This window comes from Ramularia collo-cygni, assembly GCF_900074925.1.
Source record: "Ramularia collo-cygni strain URUG2 genome assembly, contig: RCC_scaffold05, whole genome shotgun sequence".
Classification (NCBI taxonomy): Eukaryota; Fungi; Ascomycota; class Dothideomycetes; order Mycosphaerellales; family Mycosphaerellaceae; genus Ramularia; species Ramularia collo-cygni.
Window position 1 is genome coordinate 1358997 of NW_019716259.1, and position 21187 is coordinate 1380183.

At 51.3% G+C, this 21187-nt stretch overlaps 12 protein-coding genes; 8 read left to right on the forward strand and 4 right to left on the reverse strand.

Annotated features, from left to right (window-relative positions):
• Nucleotides 1–1276: 1276 nt before the first annotated feature.
• RCC_04258 (uncharacterized protein) lies at nt 1277–1806 on the forward strand (the record flags this gene model as incomplete). XM_023769535.1 has 3 exons in its annotated part: nt 1277–1373; nt 1424–1658; nt 1728–1806. 3 exons carry the CDS (start codon nt 1277–1279, stop codon nt 1804–1806), a joined length of 411 nt encoding a protein of 136 aa, XP_023625303.1.
• Nucleotides 1807–3052: 1246 nt separating this feature from the next.
• RCC_04259 (uncharacterized protein) lies at nt 3053–4269 on the forward strand (the record flags this gene model as incomplete). XM_023769536.1 has 3 exons in its annotated part: nt 3053–3513; nt 3572–4200; nt 4253–4269. The coding sequence occupies 3 exons, from the start codon at nt 3053–3055 to the stop codon at nt 4267–4269; spliced, it is 1107 nt and encodes a 368-aa protein (XP_023625304.1).
• Nucleotides 4270–5145: 876 nt separating this feature from the next.
• Nucleotides 5146–6384, reverse strand: RCC_04260 (related to ABP140-actin filament-binding protein; the record flags this gene model as incomplete). Its single annotated transcript, XM_023769537.1, has 1 exon — nt 5146–6384. One exon carries the CDS (start codon nt 6382–6384, stop codon nt 5146–5148), a length of 1239 nt encoding a protein of 412 aa, XP_023625305.1.
• A 268-nt stretch (nt 6385–6652) lies between these two features.
• Nucleotides 6653–7444, forward strand: RCC_04261 (uncharacterized protein; the record flags this gene model as incomplete). Its single annotated transcript, XM_023769538.1, has 1 exon — nt 6653–7444. One exon carries the CDS (start codon nt 6653–6655, stop codon nt 7442–7444), a length of 792 nt encoding a protein of 263 aa, XP_023625306.1.
• A 288-nt stretch (nt 7445–7732) lies between these two features.
• RCC_04262 (probable Bax Inhibitor family protein) lies at nt 7733–8696 on the reverse strand (the record flags this gene model as incomplete). XM_023769539.1 has 3 exons in its annotated part: nt 7733–7920; nt 8016–8223; nt 8280–8696. 3 exons carry the CDS (start codon nt 8694–8696, stop codon nt 7733–7735), a joined length of 813 nt encoding a protein of 270 aa, XP_023625307.1.
• A 979-nt stretch (nt 8697–9675) lies between these two features.
• On the forward strand, nt 9676–10287 carry RCC_04263 (uncharacterized protein; the record flags this gene model as incomplete). The annotated part of the gene is made up of 1 exon (XM_023769540.1): nt 9676–10287. The coding sequence occupies one exon, from the start codon at nt 9676–9678 to the stop codon at nt 10285–10287; it is 612 nt and encodes a 203-aa protein (XP_023625308.1).
• A 314-nt stretch (nt 10288–10601) lies between these two features.
• On the forward strand, nt 10602–11126 carry RCC_04264 (uncharacterized protein; the record flags this gene model as incomplete). The annotated part of the gene is made up of 1 exon (XM_023769541.1): nt 10602–11126. One exon carries the CDS (start codon nt 10602–10604, stop codon nt 11124–11126), a length of 525 nt encoding a protein of 174 aa, XP_023625309.1.
• Nucleotides 11127–12953: 1827 nt separating this feature from the next.
• Nucleotides 12954–13634, reverse strand: RCC_04265 (probable uridine-monophosphate kinase (UMP-CMP kinase); the record flags this gene model as incomplete). Its single annotated transcript, XM_023769542.1, has 1 exon — nt 12954–13634. The coding sequence occupies one exon, from the start codon at nt 13632–13634 to the stop codon at nt 12954–12956; it is 681 nt and encodes a 226-aa protein (XP_023625310.1).
• Nucleotides 13635–13661: 27 nt separating this feature from the next.
• Nucleotides 13662–13967, reverse strand: RCC_04266 (uncharacterized protein; the record flags this gene model as incomplete). Its single annotated transcript, XM_023769543.1, has 1 exon — nt 13662–13967. One exon carries the CDS (start codon nt 13965–13967, stop codon nt 13662–13664), a length of 306 nt encoding a protein of 101 aa, XP_023625311.1.
• A 181-nt stretch (nt 13968–14148) lies between these two features.
• Nucleotides 14149–15195, forward strand: RCC_04267 (uncharacterized protein; the record flags this gene model as incomplete). Its single annotated transcript, XM_023769544.1, has 1 exon — nt 14149–15195. One exon carries the CDS (start codon nt 14149–14151, stop codon nt 15193–15195), a length of 1047 nt encoding a protein of 348 aa, XP_023625312.1.
• Nucleotides 15196–15808: 613 nt separating this feature from the next.
• RCC_04268 (uncharacterized protein) lies at nt 15809–16348 on the forward strand (the record flags this gene model as incomplete). XM_023769545.1 has 2 exons in its annotated part: nt 15809–15966; nt 16075–16348. 2 exons carry the CDS (start codon nt 15809–15811, stop codon nt 16346–16348), a joined length of 432 nt encoding a protein of 143 aa, XP_023625313.1.
• Nucleotides 16349–18534: 2186 nt separating this feature from the next.
• RCC_04269 (related to DHA14-like major facilitator; ABC transporter) lies at nt 18535–20177 on the forward strand (the record flags this gene model as incomplete). XM_023769546.1 has 2 exons in its annotated part: nt 18535–19488; nt 19545–20177. The coding sequence occupies 2 exons, from the start codon at nt 18535–18537 to the stop codon at nt 20175–20177; spliced, it is 1587 nt and encodes a 528-aa protein (XP_023625314.1).
• Between the last annotated feature and the right edge of the window lie 1010 nt (nt 20178–21187).

Here is a 21187-nt window from a genome sequence, read left to right on the forward strand (position 1 = left end):
GGCGCGGCGGCCACTCCGTCGCTTTCTCCGACGACGATTTCGCAACGTGATCATCAACGCTATCATGCCATGCATCCTCACCGGTAACGCAACCACTCGCCGGCAATGCTTCACTATCATTGAAATGATAACGATCTTCATTTGAGTCAGTAAGGAGATCCGTCTGGCCAAAACGAGCGACGAGCGACGTCAGGACGCATGTCCCTCACGATCTTTGACGCGAGGCTGTGCTGTGCTCGAGCCTACCTTATTCACGACACCGAGAGACGTCTCCCTCTCGATGTCTAGACCTCGAGACCAGGCCAGGCACGGTCAAAATTACAGGCGATCGCTCCGTATCCGGTGCCTGACCTCCTGCCGAGGAGAGACTACTCACTCGTACTGCGTTTTGGGGCCGGAACTGGATTCTGATGTCAGTCAGAGATCCTTCCACAAGCCACCGACTGTTGGGTTTCGGCCATGTGCGAGGCTAAAATGCCAGACGTACGGTCTCTCCGAAGCCCAATTTGGGTTGGAAGATCATGGATATGCTGCTTCCTCTTGCTAGATTGGAACCTATCCGGCTTGGTTTTCTGACGCACAATGATACGGATTCGTTCGCAGCTCCACTAGTGCTTTCTATCTTGACCGCATGGTAAGTCGGCAGGTATGCGAAATCCTTTGAGTCGTTCATGTCCAACTGCTATGCATTTTGCTCTTTTTCTAACCCCACAACTTACTGCAGCTTGTCGATGGGCTAATGCTTGAGGCCTCTCGAATCCTGTGATGATCTTGGTCGCCAGCTTGTGGCCGTTTTGGTCAAGATCAAGTACGCTCGATGTACTGCTCTTATATTGAGTGCCATCTTCATCCCATCACTTCGGCTTCAACGCATCTCTTTCTTGTCTTGCTAAGGTCATCCCTATGACCTTTCATACTTTCAGTCTCCTTTCACATCGGTCTTCCCCCGGCACTGGTTGCTGTGATTTCGTCGGATTTGATCTCTCTTCCAACCATCTTTTATTCATAAATATATCGCTCCTAAAAGCAGTAGCCGATCTCGCCCAGTCAGAGCTGGACTCTCACGCACAATCCGAGGACTCTCATTGTTCGGCCTTGGCTTCAGGCAAAGAATGCGTTGAGTTGGAGCGGGCGAAGACACCTTCGTCTGTCTTCCGGGCATCATCCGAAGAGTACAATTACAAGAACGAACGTTGCATCACACCATATGAGATGAACATAAGCACTCGACTAGTGTCAGTCAGACGTGAATATGTCGCCGGCAGAGTCAAGCTCAATGAACTCTTCCATCTCTGCGGAAGAAGACTGGACCCTCTTGGACGATCCCAACGAACGGAGGAAGATACAAAACCGGATCGCGCAGCGCAAGTTTCGTGGGTACAAGCAGATACAACGTACAATGGCTTAGCTGATGGATATACAGGGGACAAGATCCGACAACAGAAGGAAGATACCGCGCGACAAGCCAACAACGAAAGACTTGCTGCTGGAATGTACATGGCACCCTGCCCAGAGGATGTCGAGACTACCGAGGAGACTGGACTACCGTGGGGCAGCTTCTCGATGAAGCATGTGATCCGTACCGGACATTTGCGGGAGCAGAGCTCACGGGAGACTTCGCTCCGTACGGCAGCGTCGGACAAGGGAGTCACTTCGAGGTGAGGCTCGCCGAGTGAGTCGTGCATGTTGACGGCGAGTGATCTTGACTGTGCTGATGGGACCCATAGACTCGGCCTGCAACTCGTCGATCACTTTGCGAAAGGAGCGCCCGCATGGGCTGCCTGGCGTGACAGAGCTGCGGCGTGATAGCAGGGCTTTATGCTGTTGATGACGATAAGATTACTTCAAGATGAGCTTCATCAGACGTGGGCAGCTTCTGGGAAGCGACCAACACTTCATCTGTGAGGCAAAGCACGGAAGAAATCTTTGTTGGTGCGATGCGGGCATCACATCACCACTGTGCAGCAGCTCTATTGCTTTCAAGCAGATGTCCGACAATGTTTGTTCGGGATGAACAGCATGGTCATTCAAGATCTTCTATGAACAACGCGCTTTGCGACGAGCTACATTCAATCAAGTTCCCAGTGGGCCTCAACTTGAATGCGATGCATGTGTGGTGGTCACGTTATATCGCCACACTGCGCCGCCAACAGAACTCAATCTACAGACACGGTAAGATCGCATCGGAGCAAGTGGATGGGTATTCCCGTCATGTTAAAAGTGAGGGGATCAAACAAGAGTGAGRTGCATTTCAATAAATGTCGGCGCTTAGAGGCAGTTGGTGTTGGTTCTGCTTCGCCACTCAGCTTCGCCCAGAGCTTCGCCTTCGCCCCATTCGGAATTTGAGCCTGATCACCTCAGCGACTTATCTAAGGAAATACTTGAGGTGCCGTGTCGCTCGACTAACCTCTTGGCCTGAGCTGAGGTATAGGTGTGGCGCGGTCCAGGCAGATAAGGTTAACGGCCTGAAGTCAAAAGTGGAACATGCATAGTCTAGCAGTCACTGGAGGAGGGTTTGAATCATTAACGCAATCGACAGGATGTGAGCGACGGCTTTCCTGACTCGGACTCGGGCGAACAAACGGTATGCAAGATCTAACTGCGATATCACAAAGCTCCCTCACGTCTGCTTCGGGAAAGCTTACCGCGAGCGGCGAAGTACCAACACACCGCCGCAGCCGCAACTGGAGGGGACTTTTGCTCCTCATGCCGTGCCGACCAGTTGTTGCCTGTGTTGCGAGGCACCCATCTCCCTTGCTTGCGACCTGTACTAGACTCCTCATGTGGCTCGCTGGCCTCGGTCTCCCCACAAAAGCCGCTCCCGCGTCCACAAGCGGTTTACGCTTCCTGATATGAGTGGATGAGGATAGTCAAGTACTGATCCCGTCATGTGCCGGTACTTCGGCTCTGTACGATATGTCCAACAACGACACATGTTGACTTTTCTGTGCCTGCGAACTACGATCGACAAGCATGCAGGCTCCCTTTCTCTTMTCTACGGCAAAGCAATCCAACAGGACATACAAGACTGCGATTGAGCGCCACAGAAAACATGTCTTCCAGTACCTCATCCTTCGCCAACACTGCCCGAGAACACAACTCGTCGATGTCCCGTTACGAAAAAGCCCATTCCGTAGGAGCTTCGGACTTAGGAAGACTAGCCCTTCGCAGAGACAGCGACGCCGAAATGGTCGAGACTCGAACCCAAGCCAAGAAACGAGAATCTTCTCGGAGTAAGGATAAGGGTAAAGCTAGAGCCAAAGCTGGATCTTCGTCTAGATCTCCCGACGACAAACGCAAGTCTCGCAGGACYACATCCAAAGGAGGCCAGAAACGGCCCAGCGACGACGACGACGACGACGAAGGTGACGATTCCTCTTCGGATGATGAGGATGAAGCCCCAGAACCAACCGTGAAAGAGCATTTCCGCATGCTGGTCTCTGTTCTCAACGCAGACCATCTCTCTCCGGTGGAGTTCGTTGACTATCCCAGCTCAAGCATGCCACTGCAGAGGTTAGTCAACACAGAAGGACAGCACGTTAGTTTCCGAGGCAAGACTAATCCAGTTCAGTCGTACACTGCGAGCATATGCCGACAACATGGCAGAGCATCTCAACCAGACTGGACGTCAGGCAGTTTGGAACCAAAACCCTCCATCAGGCGCTGCCTGGGGCGAAATGGCCCATCAGATCCTGAACCGCCGCAAGATCTCAGCCGAGCACAGGTTCATATCAGGCGACATTGACTCAATCGAGGCGCTCAAGCAATTCGACAGAATCTACAGTTCCATCCGCGAAATGCTCGTGAAGCCACTCTATCGCAACACGCACGCCAACGCCAAGAAGGATCTCGTTTACCTCCTGGTGGACATTCTCAACTTCATCATCCGCGAGTGGAGACCCAGGGGAGGCGAAGATACGCTTGTGTATGCCGGGAGTGCGCAGGGACAGGAGCGCAACATCTACATGCGATTCATCACCAAGCCGGATGTGCAGGCGCAATACATGCGCACTCTGATGGGGTTGTGTCTGAGAGCTGATCTTCGCGACTTGTTCAAGGTGACGAGGGTGCGGGAGAGTTTGGTGGACAGTTGTGCGCGCATCCATCGCTACATTGCCGTCACTCCACCGGCAATGCCAGTCTTTGGACCGCTGGGCAACTTTTCGCAGAACTTGGAGCGTCTTTTGCAGCAATTGAGCAGTGAGTTGGAGTTGTGATGGGGACGTGAGATGTTTTGCTAACAGTATGATAGTTCCCTTGCCAAGATAGGCAACATACACGACAGCATTCATCATCTCTGCGCGACGTGCCTTGCATTGCATCTGCTTAGGCAATACCCCTGGAGGAGGAAACAACAGACAGGACAGCAAGATTTGTTCTTGATTTTGGACCCATCGTATAGATATCGCATCTTTCATTTGACACTCGTTTGTACCCTTTAGATAGACATTTATGTTATATTTGTTGCACTGCTATTGACCAAGTTCTGAACGATGGTATCGTGCTAGCTATCGATGACGGATTCGGATGATGTACTCTTCAAGGACGCTCGAGCTTGACTTTATTGCATGCCTCGTGGTTTGTGGTTCGTCGCTGGAGTGGTTGGTATATCGCTCGAGGTTTTGCCATGACAAGTGGCGCCGTTTCGAGGCTCGGTAGGAGAGCATCGGGGAGGGAACGGTGCGAACGAGCGACGATAGGCACAGCAGAAGAAATTGACGAGTGCAGCTCCTGCGAAGACCGAAAGGCGACCATTTCAATGACAATCTCCGCAGGCGTCGTCTGTACTCTCAATTGATCAGCGGATCCATGCATATCCAACCGCATGATACGACAGGGTCCATAAATCAACGAATGAGCGACTCGCTTGATTGCAAAAATGCTTTCTGCAATCATGCCCAGCGCATCTTCTGGACCCAGATCCTCGCAAAGTTTATGGGTTCATTGGTGGGCAAGCTTCGCGTCGCGGCACAGCACGGAGAGATTCTTCCCAACCCGGATTCCAAGCTTTCAACTGCGTGACTATGCGCGTCTAACAAGCGCCACGTTGCAAGGAGAGGCTTTTGACTTCGGCTTGTGATTGATGAAGAGATCTGTGGGGTGCATGAACTTAGAGCTTCTTGTTTGTTTCTCTGAAGAGTGCCTTCAACTTTCGGCAGGTACTTTCTTGGTATCGAGATGGTCACTACCACTCAATTCCGTCGACGGCTTCCTGAAGCGGCCTTGCATCCAGCATCGATACATCTTGAGCTTACGCTGGCGATTGACCAGCATGCGCCGATCGACGGCCAAATTCATGATTTCGAAGCTTGCCGTAGGCTCGGGACCAGCAGCATCATCCCTGACCACGTCGGCGTGATCCTTCTCGCCTACCGCGCTTTGCGAGCGTGTCCCTGTAGACCAGATATCGCGAAGCTCCATTTCGTCGAAGAAGTAGACCCTCGTGCCATCTCCACGCACGTAAAAATTCTCATCCAGATATCTACCCTTCTTGAACCGTACTTGAGCGAGATCGCCACGTCCATAGTCCCGGAAGAGTACTTCACCGCCTGGTCGGAGGAGTTTCCACACGTTGCTGACGGCTTGCGTCCACTGATCAGGCGACAAAGCAGAAAAGATAAAGATCATCACTACGACGTCTACGGTACCTTCCGATAAGCCTGGTGGGAGATCAGTTCCAGCGGCATCCCAGACATCGGCTTGTAAAATTTTGCCAGCCTGTTCGGTGTAGGCAGGCTGTGCGCGGATTATGTCGATTGCTTTTTGGCTATAGTCGCATGCATGGAGCTTCAGGTCGGGGTTTGAGTTCAAGGTGAGGACGGGGAATGCCGTATTTCCTGCACCAGCTCCCACCTCCAGAACGGTCACTGGTCCGTAGCCTTCTTGCGTGACCTCTCCAAGCACCGGGAATTCCTGGACTAGCCATTTGCGATCTTTGAAGAAGTTGGCCTGGTTGTTGCTGTAGAACTTATCCCACCACTTCTCGGGCTTCTCGTTGAAACGTTTCTTGTCAAAATCAGACACCTGGTTCTCTTTTTGGAAGAGAGTCTGCTGCTCGATGAATTCACTATACTGAGGGTCGACTTCCACATGATCCCAAGCGTTGTGGCTGAAGATGTCGTCGCCTTCCTCCAGATATCTAGTTCCGAATTGGAATGGATCACTGCGCTTCTCCGGGTTGTCTTTTGATCCTGTTGTGKGCTTCCTGACCGGTTCGTATGTGGCCGGCACTCCATATGCATCTTCTCCTTCTGCTGCTGCTGCGGGAGATGCAGGATTTGAGATGGTCACATATTGTCGCATGTGTTCCATTCCATTACTGAGTTGCTGTTTTTGCTGCTTCTGGCGCACTGGCAAGTCAACAGTCTCTCCTTGGACCGACATGATGACAAGAAATCGTAGCCTTGGCGATGATTTGGTGGATGATTTTCTTCAGAGTGAAAGAAGGGTCTTGTCGGCAGATCTCGTTCTCCAGATTGGTTTCGGCTAAATTGATACTAGCGCGACCCGATCGGCAGGAACGCTTCAAACATTTGGTGATGACATTGACTCCATTTCGTTTGGTCAATCAAATAGGCCAACCACCTCCATCTTCTGGCTCAAGCTTCTCCTTCTCGTCCTCCCAGTTTGCCCATCTTCAAGGACCATAGCCATGAAATCCATCACGCCCATTGCCAACGCTATCCTCCAGTCATCCGCTCGGCAAACACTTCAGCCATGTCGAGCAGCACATCTCGCCAATGCATTACTCCGCTCCACAGCCCATGAACAACAACGACGCAACTTCTTACCAAACCCCTTCACCCAAAATCAGACATTGACTGCCACACGAACACTCCAATATCCCAGTTCCATCATTTTCGACATCATCTCCGACGTAAACACGTACAATCAATTTCTTCCCTTCTGCCAGGGCTCCGAGGTCACCAAAACCTCTCAACCTGCTGAAGACGGTAAAACGTACCCAGAAGAAGCAAAGCTAGTCGTAGGCTTCAACAGCGACATCAAAGAGGAGTTCTACAGCCGGATATATTGTGTCCCAGGCCGAATCGTCGAAGCCGTCAGCGGTAAGACACGCACAACCCTCCCCGCCGACTCGATCAGCCACCACAATGCTCGGCCCTCCGCAGATCACGATCCTTCACAGGACACTAGAGTCATGGCGCACTTGCTCACGAGATGGACGTTGAAGCCTTATCCATACAAGCCTCCTCCACATGATGCGTTGCACAAGTCCACGTATCAGAAAAACGTTGAGAATACGAACCCTTTACCGGGTCAGCAGAAGACAGAGGTCAATCTTGCGATTGAGTTCCAGTTTTCGAATCCGTTGTATGCTGCGCTGAGTCAGGCGGCCGCGCCGAAGGTGGCAGAGAAGATGATTGAGGCGTTTGAGAAGAGGGTCAGGGCTGTGGTCGAAGGACCTGGACATGTGAAAAAATGAGCGATTTGGGCGGCACAGCAACAATCAGGCATAGCGGGCGGTGTATGGACTTGAGGGTAAGCTACTGGACTTCCGGAAGGATATCATAGAAAACATAGACAGTATGGTCTGGGCTCAGCAGGACCCATGTAATATGGAAGTCATCAAACTCCAATATGAGTGGTTCTGGCATTGACTGTGGAGTCATTATCAAGAAGTGTATTCTCATCGCTAAATACAGATAAGTTGCACCAATCCTACGTAAAGCTCAATCGTGGGCCCAAAATCCAGTCATCGGAGAGTACCAGTTCAGTTGTTCTGCTGGCTGTTGAGGATACGCAAGATCGAGAGGAACAGGTTGAGAACGTCGAGGTAGAGGCTGATGGCGGCAGCGATTTCCTCCTCAACGTGGTAGTGGCGAAGGATCAGCTGCGTGTCCACGAGGATGTACGCGCTGAAGATGAGCGCGCCGCCCACACCATAAGCAAGCTCGAAACCTGAATGGAACCTTTGTCAGCGTGTGCCATTATCGTATAGGGCCGGGAAAAGTCCCGCGACCCGCTGTGTGCCCAGTGCACTTCGATTTGCTTACCCTTTGACTGAGGGAAGAACATGGTCATGAATCCGAATAGAATGAGAACCCAGAGAGCTCCGAACAAGTATGGCATCCATGAAGTGAAGTCGTACTTGGTCTGGCATGCGAACAGGCTCAGGAAGACGAAGATTCCGAGCGTGAATATCAGTGCTTGTAGGACGATTCTGCTTTCGTAGAATGAGGTTATAACAGAAACGCTGTATGCCTGTGTGATTGTCAGTGCCGATCCCGTCTCATACCTGCATGACCGTCTGTCCTTACCTCCATCGCCGTGAATCCAGTCAAGAATGCCAAGTTCATCGGATAACTCTTCCTCTTCCAGAACGTTAAGAGCATGAAGCCTATGGCTCCAAACAGTGACACCCACATCATCCACTGGTTGCTCTGGATCCAGCTCTTGTATCCCACGCTGARGAAGGAGATCGCGCTGAGGGCCGTCGTGGCCAGGAGTTGTACAGTCAAGATGGCGTAGACCTTGCGGATGAATTGCATTCGAATCGGAAGCGTCGCCTCTGCTACAGATCCTCCAAACTTGAAGTCATCTGGAAGGTTGTCGTCCTCCGATCGCGCCTCGCCCATGACCGGTTCTGCCTGGTAGGATGGTGGCGCTTGCGAGTAACTCTGTTCTTCGAAGCTGTCGCGCGTCGGCGCCGCGCTGTACTTTGTGTTGGCTGCCATCGTGAGCAAATGAGTAGGATTGTTTGGAGAGCTGGATGGTGTGTTGTGTCGTGGGGAGAGAGAGAGGTGGATGTAGGATGCTTCGAGAAGTGTCGGCCTGGTCACAGATGACGCTTTGTCCAGCCAAGATCCGCCACGGCCCACGCGGGGATATCGCGCTAGTGGTTCCACGTCCACAGGCGCGGTTCTGCTTCACTTGCCAGTCTTTTGAAATCTTCACATGCAGCATGGCCGCATCTCCCCCCTCATACATGCGTTGTCATTGGATAAGTCGTAAATGCCGCATTTCTTTGTACTGGACATTGCCATGGCAAGGCGTTTGGCCCCGCCGCATGGGAGATCGCAATGGCGACGACGCCGCCCTCAAAGAGCAGAAAAGCTCGCCTCACGAAGATTCGCCCAGCTTGATTATTTTGGAGTATGGAGCGATGGCTGCAACCATGTCATACTCACAGCTGCTGCCTGGTTCTGGGCCCGGGATTTCCATACCCTGCGGTGAGACCGAAACTCCCCTTAGGACAAAGACAGGATTGAGGCGATTATTCCTCGTTAAAGCGTGCGCTTGTTGGAATCGTCCTGGAGATTGCAAGAGGTCAGTCCGCATTGGTATCGTTCTGCTACCAGGTACCTTTGTTATAGTAACCTCCCCTTTGTTTCCTCAGCGCGATGGCAAGGGCTCTTATTCCCAAGTAATACCGTCCTTGATACATCCTCTCCAATACCCCTCTTGACTATCTCTTGTACATATCGAATCGCTGTACACACTCTTCCCTGTATAAACAACTCCCCATTCCCTGTATACACAGAGCACAAAGACTGCTCACATTGCGCTCTTAGCACTATTCAACATTCCAATCCAACTGTCGCAGTTAGTACGAATCTATACGTGCGTCACATTGCTCACACTACTCAACCGTGAGGGTACTATCGGCAGACCAATATCCCTGCTGGGAATACAAAACGATACACAACGCCCATCATGGCCGATCGGCACTTGCCCGACATCGATGAGCTGCTCGAAAATGGGTTTACAACCGGCGTGCCACCGTCTGACTCAACAGAATGTCCCATCTGCTACAGGGATTTTACTAACCCTGAGCTTACACCAGTAGCAACAAGGTGCCCGCATTGGTTTTGCAGGGAGTGTCTCACCGCGCATCTGCGGAGCGGCATGGCCCATGCTTATATGTGTCCGACCTGCCGCCGACCGCTGATTGACGACGATAATATCCAAGTAGCCGCCGCGCCAGTCGCTTATCCTTTCGATGATTATCTCGACGAAACTTATGTACAGGAAGCCGACTCCGATCCAGACTCCGATATGGACGACGACGATGAGGATCCGGAAGAAGAAATAGTGACCCCCGAGGATGACAATGTGGCCACTGATGATGAGGAGGCTCTCACCGAGGATGGCGAATATTCAGAAGACGAAGAGATGGCCGCTGATGATGGTGAGGCTCCCGCCGAGGGTGACGAAGACTCAGAAGATGAAGAGATGGCCGACGATGAAGAGATGACCGACGATGAAGAGATGACCGACGATGAAGTTGAAGACGATAAAGTTGCTGACCCCGACTACAAACCCTGAGAAGACGACACAGACTGCTCCTGCACTGCAGTTGGCTGATACATGTGTGTAACTCCGCACTCGTACGTCATGAATATGATCGCAAGTGAATAGGTATAATGATTTTCTTCCCAAAGAAGTTAGACTTTCACTAGTTTTCTTTCTCTAGCCGCGCGACAGACATCTTCCCCTCCCAAGCTCACCCACACTTCCGCATCATCATCTTTGGATTTTTTCTCTTTCCGCAGTCAGCATTTGGTCTCTACATTGCTCTGCCTGATCGATTGATTCTCAACGCCTTGAAGATCCCCGCGCGCTTCACAACTGAAACAAAAATGGCCGACTTCAAGCCAACCCTCGACGATCTGCTTGAGCATGGACTCGGATCAGGAACTCCACCTCCTGACCTGCCCGATTGTCCAGTCTGCATGGAGCCGTTCCGAGACCTCGCTGCAGTTATCACACCCTGCCTTCACTGGTTCTGCAGGGAATGCCTTACCGCGCTCGTTAAAAGTGGCCACAAAAACGCGCACAAGTGTCCTTCTTGCCGTTACGAGATGTGCGAAGATCCCAACAAGAAAGTCGAGGATGCGCACAATGCAGAAGAGGATGCTCCTGAGCAAGAAGCGGGAGTAGGACTGGCGACCATCTACGAAAATATCGACGTCGCGATCGGTCCGGATGGAGCCGCGCTAGACGATTCCGATGATGAAGACTACGCGAGCTCTAGCGACGACGGCGACGACTCGGACATGAACATGACCGATATCGACGATGACTCAGAGGACGACGGCCCCAATGAAGAAGATAAGATGGACTCGGAGAATGAGGACGACCCAGACGGCGACTACGAAGAATGATAGCGCGGCTGGCGGGACTCAAGAGAACCCTTGAAATTTACGAAACGACCTCATCAATTGCGAGGATGGGTGCGGCAAGCTGCACTTTGTTTTTTGGCGTTTCAGACCTCTTGCTTGCATGCTTTGATATGGTGTTTGGGAGGTGAAGGAATCGGTTACTTCATCTACATCGGCCGGCGCGCCGCGCGAGAAGGAAATGGGATGCATTGGGATCATGGAGTTTGGGAGTTTTTTTGGAATGCATTTGGCCAGCGGATTTTGTTCTTGTCAATTGGTCTTTATGCGAGCGCTATGCTCAGGTCATTCTGTAGCGATTTACAATGTCTAATACATCGCGCGGATCAAAGTTATGCAAGACTCGATGGTCTTCGCTACGTGAATCGTTCGATATGTTTTCTCAGGGACCTGTGAGTTGTGTGATGCATGCACCTTTTCATGGAGCGTCGTGTCGGATGAAGAAGCTCATAACGAGCCAATTGCTCTTTCATCACACATGCCTGAAGGACTGCCTGTATGCAAGCCCGCCATGCCATGTCAATTCAGTAGTACTGTAGGTGGCTAGAGGAGACGAGTTGACGCATGTGAAGAGATACCGCTGTCCCTACATCCGCGAAATGCCACGTCTATCCGTGACGATACCAAGATAGCTCCTCCTTAAAGTCGGTATCAACTTAGTCAAAACGCTGACAAGCCCGAATCGTGCCGCAGCCTGCTGGACAGTAGTCGATGGGCCATGAGCATCTGGGTGGTATCTCTCCAGTCTATGCCAACGACTCAAAATCTGGCATGCCGGGTACTCGGTTATCTGTATCAGATCGGCCTGGCGAGTGCCACCAGCTTCTGCAAGGACTGCATGTTACAAGCTGTTGCACACAGCGTGGTCTAGAAATAGTATCTATGCTGACTGAGAGCCGTGATTTCGGCCGCTGCGCGCTCGATGCTGAGGCATATCGGAGCCACCGAGGAGGCGCTAAGGAAACGGACACAACAAGTCGATAAGGCGTGATGTTCTCGACTAGAATTATCAAGCCTGGGTCACCTTCTGCGAAAAATGCGATTCCCCTCTCTGTCATATTGTCCCGAACCGATTGATTCGTGGTCAAATTGCACCATCTGATCGCCTTTTCCTGTCTCCAAGACAGTGACTAGGGGCCCTGAAATAATCGATCTTGGGAGGGATACCGTTGCGGCGTTGCATCATATCTGGGATTGCCAGCGACCGTGCCTACACAACGATTCTGCAAACTTGAAGGTTGCTGGTCTTTGGAAGATGATATTCTCATACACATTGCCTTTCAACACTTGTGCATGCACACTAGCTGTGATGTTATGAAAGCTGTTGACTTGGCTCGATGTTTTGTCTTGGTCTGACATGACAGGTAATCCCGCGGAGACCATGCGATGTAAGATGTGAAGACGTACCTGAGAAGCACCGCACTCTGTCGATTGGTGATGAGATCTGACCATTGAGGTGCCGCAATGATCGCAATAGAGGCTTCGTGGGATCGTCGACGAGGTTGAAAAGGAGCAACCTGGCTGCAGAGCTCTGTTATGTTCTTTTGCTCGTGGAGCGAAGACGGTGCGGGAGATGTAGGAGATGCAGCCTCTCATCATATTCATTGAGGATCTTCTTGAAATGTTGACCTCTCCATCCCATCTCTTGCAAGGGAAACTTCCGCTAGTGGAAAGCGAGACCTACCATTGCTCCGTCCTTCCAACCGAACATCTGGTAGAATGTCATGCAGGGTAAAGTCAAAAGAGGTGGATGGAAACAGTGTCTCACGCCTTCATAACATGCAGATTGAAAATGATTTCCGCCATATGTCTTTATGACTTCTCAATGCCCTTCTCCGTCAATCCCTTCTGCACCTTCTCATACACCTGCTCCGGACTTTCACTAGCATCCACCTTGACCAGTCTGCCATCCTTCTCAAACGCCTCGACAACAGGCATGCTGGTCTCCACAAACGTCCTGAAGCGCTTCTTGATGCTCTCCTCGTTATCATCCGCTCGTCCACTCGTCTCTCCACGCTTCAACAACCTCTTGCGCATCGTCTCCTCGGTCGTGTCGAAGAAGAGGGTAAACACACTCTTCACAACCTGTCCTTCAAACTCGACCGCCTGATCCATCTTGCGTGGGAAACCATCGATCAAGAACTTTCTGTTTCCGTCCATCTCAATGGTCGCCGTCATGGCGTTTTCAAGCAGCTTGATGGTGACTTCCATGGGTACAATCTGGCCTTCTTTGATATACGTCTTGATCATGTCACCGAATTGAGAACCGGGCCGGTCCTGCTCAGCGCGGAGGAGATCACCGGCGGAGAGATGTGTGAAGCCATAGTCACGAACAAGGTTGGCGCATTGCGTACCCTTTCCAGCTCCCGGGCCGCCCAAAACGAAGATGACGAGAGCTTGGTTGGCGTCGGTACCGGGTCGGAAGAGCGGCTCACGACGTCTTGTGGTTGCCAGTGCCGGGTTCTGGGCCGCGTTCTCGGGAATGACGGGCATGATGGGCCACGTAAAAGACTTGATTGCTTACTGCTCAGTTGGAGCCCTTCGTCGGCCTGGCCAGTCTTCCTTTTTGGGAGGAGCAGGGTCGCCGGCGGTATAAGTCTGATGCGTCTGACCGACTCTACTCTTGGCGAGATAGTAAAAGGAGCCGCTGCCGAGTATGAAGATGGCGACTAGGGGAAGGAGCGGGAGCTTGGAACGGTTGCTGGCACGAGGGCGGGGCGGCGGGCGGCTGACGGGAGTCGATGACTTGAGGGCGGAAGATTGGCTGAACTGTCGGGAGAGGGCGGGATAATGGGGGAAGCCAACGCGGCGGTGAGGGAGATGCATGGTTGAGAGAAACTTGTCGATTGCACCGCCGATGACGCTGCTCATATCAGGATGGTTCTGCCGAGGATCGGCCGAAGTATACCAGACCTCACCTTCAATGGCAGATTTGGAGTAGAAACATCAACACCTCGACAAACTCCATCCAATCCGACGACAGCCTCCTGTACATGGCGACGGAGACATGTTGTTAATCAAACGCTCCTTTAAAGTCATCAACAAACTCCCCAATCGGACTCTCTTCCACCCTTGTCGTTCATTCACAACATCCCGTCCTCTGTGGACCCCAGCAAAACAAGATACCACAGCCAAAAAAGGCGCGAGTAAATCCCGCTCGAGACCTTATCATCGATGGAGTCCGGAGGAAGAGGCTCTTCTCTTGAAACTTCGCGAAGAGCGACTCGGCTGGACAGCTGTTCAGGCCAGGCTTCCAACAACTCGTTCCATTGCCGGCTTGATCGACAAATACGGTTCCATTGCACCCAGAGGTGATCAGGGTCGATTTCTACACACACCTCGCTATACCGACGCGGAGCGGGCGTTGATCACGAAGCTTCGCAACGAAGGTCTTTCGTGGCAGGAGATCCAAAAGCGGCATTTCCCGACCCATTCTGCGCGGAATCTTGCGTGCACCTACAGTTCGACTCGTACAGCTCGCGGAAACGATGTTTTCGTTTATCGCCTTTGGAGTAAGGAAGACGTGGAGAAGTTGCTTTTGTTGAGAGAGGAGAGAAAGATGGGCTATCCCGAGATTGCGGTGGCAATGGGAAGAACTAATGCTTCTGTCAAAACCAAGTATCGTGACCTGTCCAAGGCCAGAGAAATGAGATTGGGGAGTCAAGGCAGAGGGTATGTGAGGGTGAAGAGCCGCCTTCACTGGCCAGACGAAGACGAAGCCAGATTGGTGGAGATGATCACACAAGGCGCCACAAATAAAGAGATTTGTGCGACCTGGCCACGACGGAAACCCATCGGAATCGGCCGAAAAATACTCGAAATCAAGAAGAGGATTGGATTGTCCGAGCCTCCCAAGGTAAACCCAGTTGATAAGAAGTCGTTGGCGAAGATGACGAAGTTGAAAGCGCAAGGAGCGACTTGGAAAGAGATTGCGGACATGATGTCGGAATTCACTCTCGCTGAGTTGCAGTATGCCTATCAGCGAGACGTGGCGCGTAGAAGGAAAGCGGACGCAGAGGAAAACGTGGCGAAGGCGTCAAAGAATGGAGAGTGATGGTTCATAAAGAACCACGAAAATTTGCACGGGAACTACGCATGTCATTGCGACGAAGAATACACCCGAGGCACGCTTTCCGAATCATTTATATTGTATTCAACCAATAGGAGCCCTACCATCTAGTATACCACCTGCTCTGTCGCTCGGTGCCATCATCGCTCTATACCATCGAAGATCTCGGACAACAGAGATAAATGAAACTCTCCATCACGGCTACGATCGAACATGGAACCCACAAACACGTCTAAGGCATGCGTTCCTGCCTGACACTCTTGGACACGCAGCTCATGCTGAGAGAACATCACTGTCAGTGGGAGGTCACGCTCCAAAGTTGGATGGGAGATGAATCCTTACTCATTGCCAGCGGTGCTGCTGTCCTGCTTGCGTTTGTTTCCCGTCCGAACCATCTCCTATCCGAGCCGCTCATTTTCCATCTCSCCTGCATGCGATGAATACGGGCTGTCGCTGCGGTCATCTTCGCTCGGCTTGTCGAAGATTGCTGCGTCCGCATCGTTGAGGGGATCCTTGTCCTTTGGTCTGTCATCGATGGCGACGATGACGAAGGTTGTCTCATCGTCTCCTCCGAACTAGATCTGGGTCAGCTTGTTCCATGCCAGATCGATTGATTCAAGCGTGCTGCACTGACTTCTTGGAAAGTTGCATCCGGAGCAATGGCTTCACCCTTGAACGTGATCATGAAGCGCCCATCGACTCCCAACTTGTGCACGACTTGCCAAGCAGAGGCACGAATGTTGCTGTCCTAGATCGGTATGTAACGAGTTGTTGACTTGCCCTAAGGAGTCACCAATTTCCTGGTGAAGTGGTTGGTTTCTGGGGACCAAAAATTCTGAAGGAGGTTGACGAATCGTCTGCTAGATGCGCTGGTACCCATGGTCATTTCGGCAAACACATCGATGTGTTGGTCGGCGTGAAATGTCGTTCTGAAGTCGAATTCGCCTGGAGAGTCATGTGGGAGTGTCCAGTTCGCCCGCAGCAGGCGGAGGTATTGGGTCCCAGTCATGGGTTTTGCACAATGTCGAAGCCGACCAGGGAACAAAATTTTCCTAGCAGAAACGGCGATTTTGGTGTCGTTGCACACGTAACTAAAAGACGAGATGGCTGGGTCGTCATCCTATGGCGAATCGACTGAATGTCGGTGGTGGGCGAAAAAGGAAAAGATAATCAATGATGAGAAGGGAAAGGAAAATGGGCGCGGGAAGAGTCGTTTGCCAACGGAGCTTCTCATGCTGGCGCAAAATCTCCCAGCAGGGTATAGAGACTAAAAGCCACCTGTGGCATCCTCCATCTCTTGCTCCTACCGGCAAGATGCATAATAAGTGACTTCCACGGAATCTTGTTTCAAAGACAGCGGCACATATTCTCTACGCAATAACTGACCATGGCCCTGAATTGCGAAGATGGACGGAATAGCTGTCCAACCACCCGCCGAGACGTGCGCTCACGAACGACGCTGGCCAGTCGGGAGCTCGATCGAGGCGAATCTGATCTATCGATGTGCAGGCTGAATGTCAGTCTCATACGTTTCCGAACAACCCAGAAGGCTCTTCCCTCTTCAATATGCCGCCACTAAACATCCGATCTACAGCATCCGTGATTGCCAGACAAACGATGAGGAACATCGTCTGTGCTTCCGTTCGTCGAGCTCAGCAGATTATGTATGTACCCGTTCGAACTCGCATCTCTTGTTTCGTAGGGCCGGTATACCGAATTGGTAATTCTTTGCACAACGGCACAAGCCTGAATATACCCAAGAAAGATCAGCACATCGATTGAGTATAGAAACGAGCCCCTGAAGAGACTGCACACTGAATCTTCTTACTCGTGTTGTAGATTCCGGTTTAAGGCACCGAGGACCTGGATACGATATTTTTTGCTATTCGTCGAGAGCTCTTGTGCGAATCTTATACACAAAATAGCGGCCGGGACTGTACACCACGCAGACGTCAAGACCCCCCAAAAAACATCGCGTTCAAATGAAATCCATGGATGTCTCACCTCTCGAAGGGCTACTGAAGTGCCACGCTCGCCGCGAGATCCCGACATGAACGGCGAACTCTCTCCACCCATTAATCGCACTATATTTTCATTAATATAATAGGCAACGAGTCTCGAGCTTGACATCTCAAGATTCTCCTTCGAGAACTTTACGACGGAAGCTGAACGTTCAAAACTGCATATGTGGGTTCTTAGATAGAATGGTGTTGACGCGGCCGATGGTTTCTTCTAACTCGAAATGGAATGGATCACCTAAGTGAGAGCGATCTCTTTCACTATACGGTGTCTCAATCCTTACTTCACTAATAACGCGATTTACTAGATCTTAAGATAGCTATGACCAACAGACACTAGCTAATCGAGTTTGATACGTGTCGCATGTTAGGACCGTAAGTAGCACGACCAGAGTGTTATTGTTTATTTCTAAGGTAATACTTCCCTTTTACAATTTAGGAGGGTCTGGTGTCTTGCGCATTGGACAACGATGATGACTAATTACACTCGACATTCCACACTAGAAGTGGAGTGTAGTGGAAATCCCGTTTTCATGTGACAGCAGGTCCGTGCGTCTTTATGGAGTCTCAACTCAGTCTTTTTTCCGTCACCATCAATTCGACGATGTTAGCAGAATACTCCAGTTCAAGTCGTCATTCCTGTACAGCCTCATGCATGTCTCCGCCAACACCCGAGATCAAATCGCGGCGAAATTTTACAGGACAAGCATCTTCATCGCAAACGAGGCCTCGATTGGTCTAGATATTCTAGGCCAACTGGACTCGTCAATTGACTTCTGCTTACGATGGAGACTCATCTGCAACAATTTCATGTTGAGTCACCAAAGAAAACTTCTACATCATTCTCAAAACTCCTTCGCTGCGTCTTCGATGGGTTCTGTGGCTTCATTACCGCGCTTCACGGCAATGTTGGTCCCGCGACCAAGTCCATCTCCCAATACCTACGTATTATACGCTAYCAATATGTAAAACTCAGGAAGGCTATGAAGCTGTCGGCGCATTGGACATGGGTCTCTCATGTGTCGTCAAATATAWAAATCGACAATTGGAGCACACCGGGAAGAAGTCCCATTCGGTCTGCAACACTCGTGGCCAACGAACAGCAAGAAGCTGTTGGCCAAAGGAACCGAATGGAATACTCACGATATTCCCTAGCCAATCCAACCTTGATGAGCGGCAAGGGACGGAAAGACGACAGGGATGAACCTAGAATACAACATCCAAGGGTCTGAATTGGACAAGGTATTGTGTCGAGAATTTCGTCTATGCCACCCACTCAGCTTCAAAGCCTCTCGAGAAGAACGATATGGAGAAGGAAGTCGAAGAGACAATCGTTCAAGACGATGGAAGAGCGGAGGGCAAGCACGCCGAAGCCGCAAAACTAGCCCTGATCATGGTCGCCATCTGTCTCACGGTGCTGTGTGTATCACTGGACAACACGATCATCTCCACCGCCATCCCTCGCATCACGGATGACTTCAAAGCGTTGAATGATGTTGGCTGGTACGGCTCTGCATACCTCGCTACGACCTGTGCGTTTCAGCTCTTCTTCGGGAAATTGTACACTTACTTGCCTGTTAAGTGGGTCTTTCTCACAGCCATCTTTCTCTTTGAGATCGGGTCTGTGATCTGCGGTGCTGCGCCAACCTCGAATGCGTTGATAGCTGGCCGTGCGATTGCTGGAGTTGGAGCCGCCGGGGTCTATTCCGGCGCAATTCTCGTCATTGCTGATACTGTTCCGCTGCACAAGCGGCCAGCCTATGTCGGGATGGTTGGCGGAACGTATGGGCTGGCGAATATCGTGGCTCCGCTAATCGGTGGGGCTCTCACTGATAGAGTCTCCTGGCGGTGGTGCTTCTACATTAATCTGCCGATGGGAGTGTTTCCGGTGTTGTTTATCTGTATTTTCTACAGAGCCGCTGCGAGTGCACGGCAGCTGGCTTCAGAATGGAAGACCAGAGCGGTGCAGCTAGACATCTACGGTACGGCGATCTTCGTCCCCGCCCTATTCTGCCTGCTTGTGGCGCTGCAGTGGGGTGGCAGCAAGTATCCGTGGTCTGATTCTAGGGTCATCGCCTTGCTGGTCGTATTTACCGTTCTGCTCTTGGCTTTTGTTGGCCTTCAGCGGCTGGAAAAGGAGAAGGCGACCGTACCTCCGCGGGTTCTGACACAACGAACCGTCGCCTCTGCAACCTGGTTTGCGTTGAGTCTCGGAGCGGCATTCTTCATCTTTGTTTTCTTTCTTCCAATCTGGTTTCAGGTAAAGCAACCCTAAATGCTTCTTCAACGCACCCTGAAAAGACTGACAACTTCCAGGCTATCAAAGGAAACAATGCCATCCAATCTGGCATCGATATCATTCCAACGGTCCTCGCTGTCGTGGTATTCTCGTTGGGTGCCGGTGCTATAGTGACTTACATCGGGTTATTTGCGCCCATCCTCATCGCCTCTACAGTATTGATGGCCATCGGCGGCGGATTATTAACCACGCTCGAACCTGATACCGGATACAGCAGGTGGATAGGATATCAAGTCATCTTGGGCGCCGGACTGGGACTTGGCTGGCAGCAGACCTTGATAGCCGTGCAGGCCGTCTTGCCCGAGCAGGATCACCCGATTGGCACCTCCATTGTGATATTCTCGCAACAAGCCGGCGGTGCAATCTTCGTGTCGGTCGCTCAGAATGTATTCAACAAAAAGTTGCTTTCGGGCATCCACGCCTTGATTCCAGATCTGSATCGTCAGGTGATCTTGTCAACGGGCGCCACTTCTCTGGCCGAGATGATTCCAAGGCAGTATCTGGATCAAGTGAAGATTGCGTACAATGATGCTCTTGTTGATACCTTCTACGTTGCGACGGCGATGGCAACGGCGTCGGTGTTTGGAGTCGTCTTTTTGGAGTGGAAGAATATAAAAAAGCCAAAGGTTGATGAGATTGCAACGACTTGATGGCAATAATTGTGCAGTCAATGCTAATAAGTATGATTAGCTAAGACGTATGATGGCTAGAGCTGGCCCCCTTGTCCACAAGTTTCGAGATATCTTGTTGAAATCGTCAGGCTTAACACTGTTCTCAGGTGCACCTCGGGATATTGCACCAGAGTCTTTGATGAGCTGTTCGATGCCAAAAAACGACTCCCAACCTTCTCTGGGGACGCCGGCGTCGCCAAAGGATATCTTAATCTCCCCGCGCTGACGTCTCGCCAATGCAAGACCGCATTTCGAAAGACCTGTACAGCCATTGGGCAGTGAAGGTAAGCATGTGGCGCAGCCGCGACAGGCGGACTGTAGCTGTGCTACGTTAAAGATGAGAACATTCACTTCTGAGGATTCACTCACTTGATTTGTAATGCAGAAGCTTCTAGCAATTAAGCTAGTGGATATATATAGCTGCTGTCATTCGCTAGCAGATAGGCAAGCAATCAAGACATCAATTTCAACATGCTAACGTATTGCCGGACGTGGCATGGATTCTCGTGTTGCCTACGACAGAATTTGACTCCAATTCTCTTGCGCCAATTGAGCGTGTCTTCTCGTCGGAAGACGATCTGTCGTCGGTGACGCAGTGCAAGCACAGCCTCAATCATTACAGCAACTYCAATCTTGTCATCTATTCTATCATTGGCCGCTTGCTGGAGGTTCTGCGGATACACCGATGGGAGGAGAACGTCAACAAACATATTGCACTATGGCAGAACCCATAGAGTACAAAGCGAAGAAGTCAAGATGTAAAGCGCGAAATCCGATGGCATTCACCTACCACTCGYCACGTGCTGGGTGTTGCGCTACAAGTGCACAAGCTCCATCTGGCGTTATGTAAGATGCTCACGTCATGCCGGACTCCGGCTAGTCTTGCTATGGAGGCCGGTTTCGCACATGATTCGTTCTACATGTACCAACAAGAGCATGGCATCGCTTGGCATACAGCCGCTAACCTGTAACAAGGTCTATGGTCACGA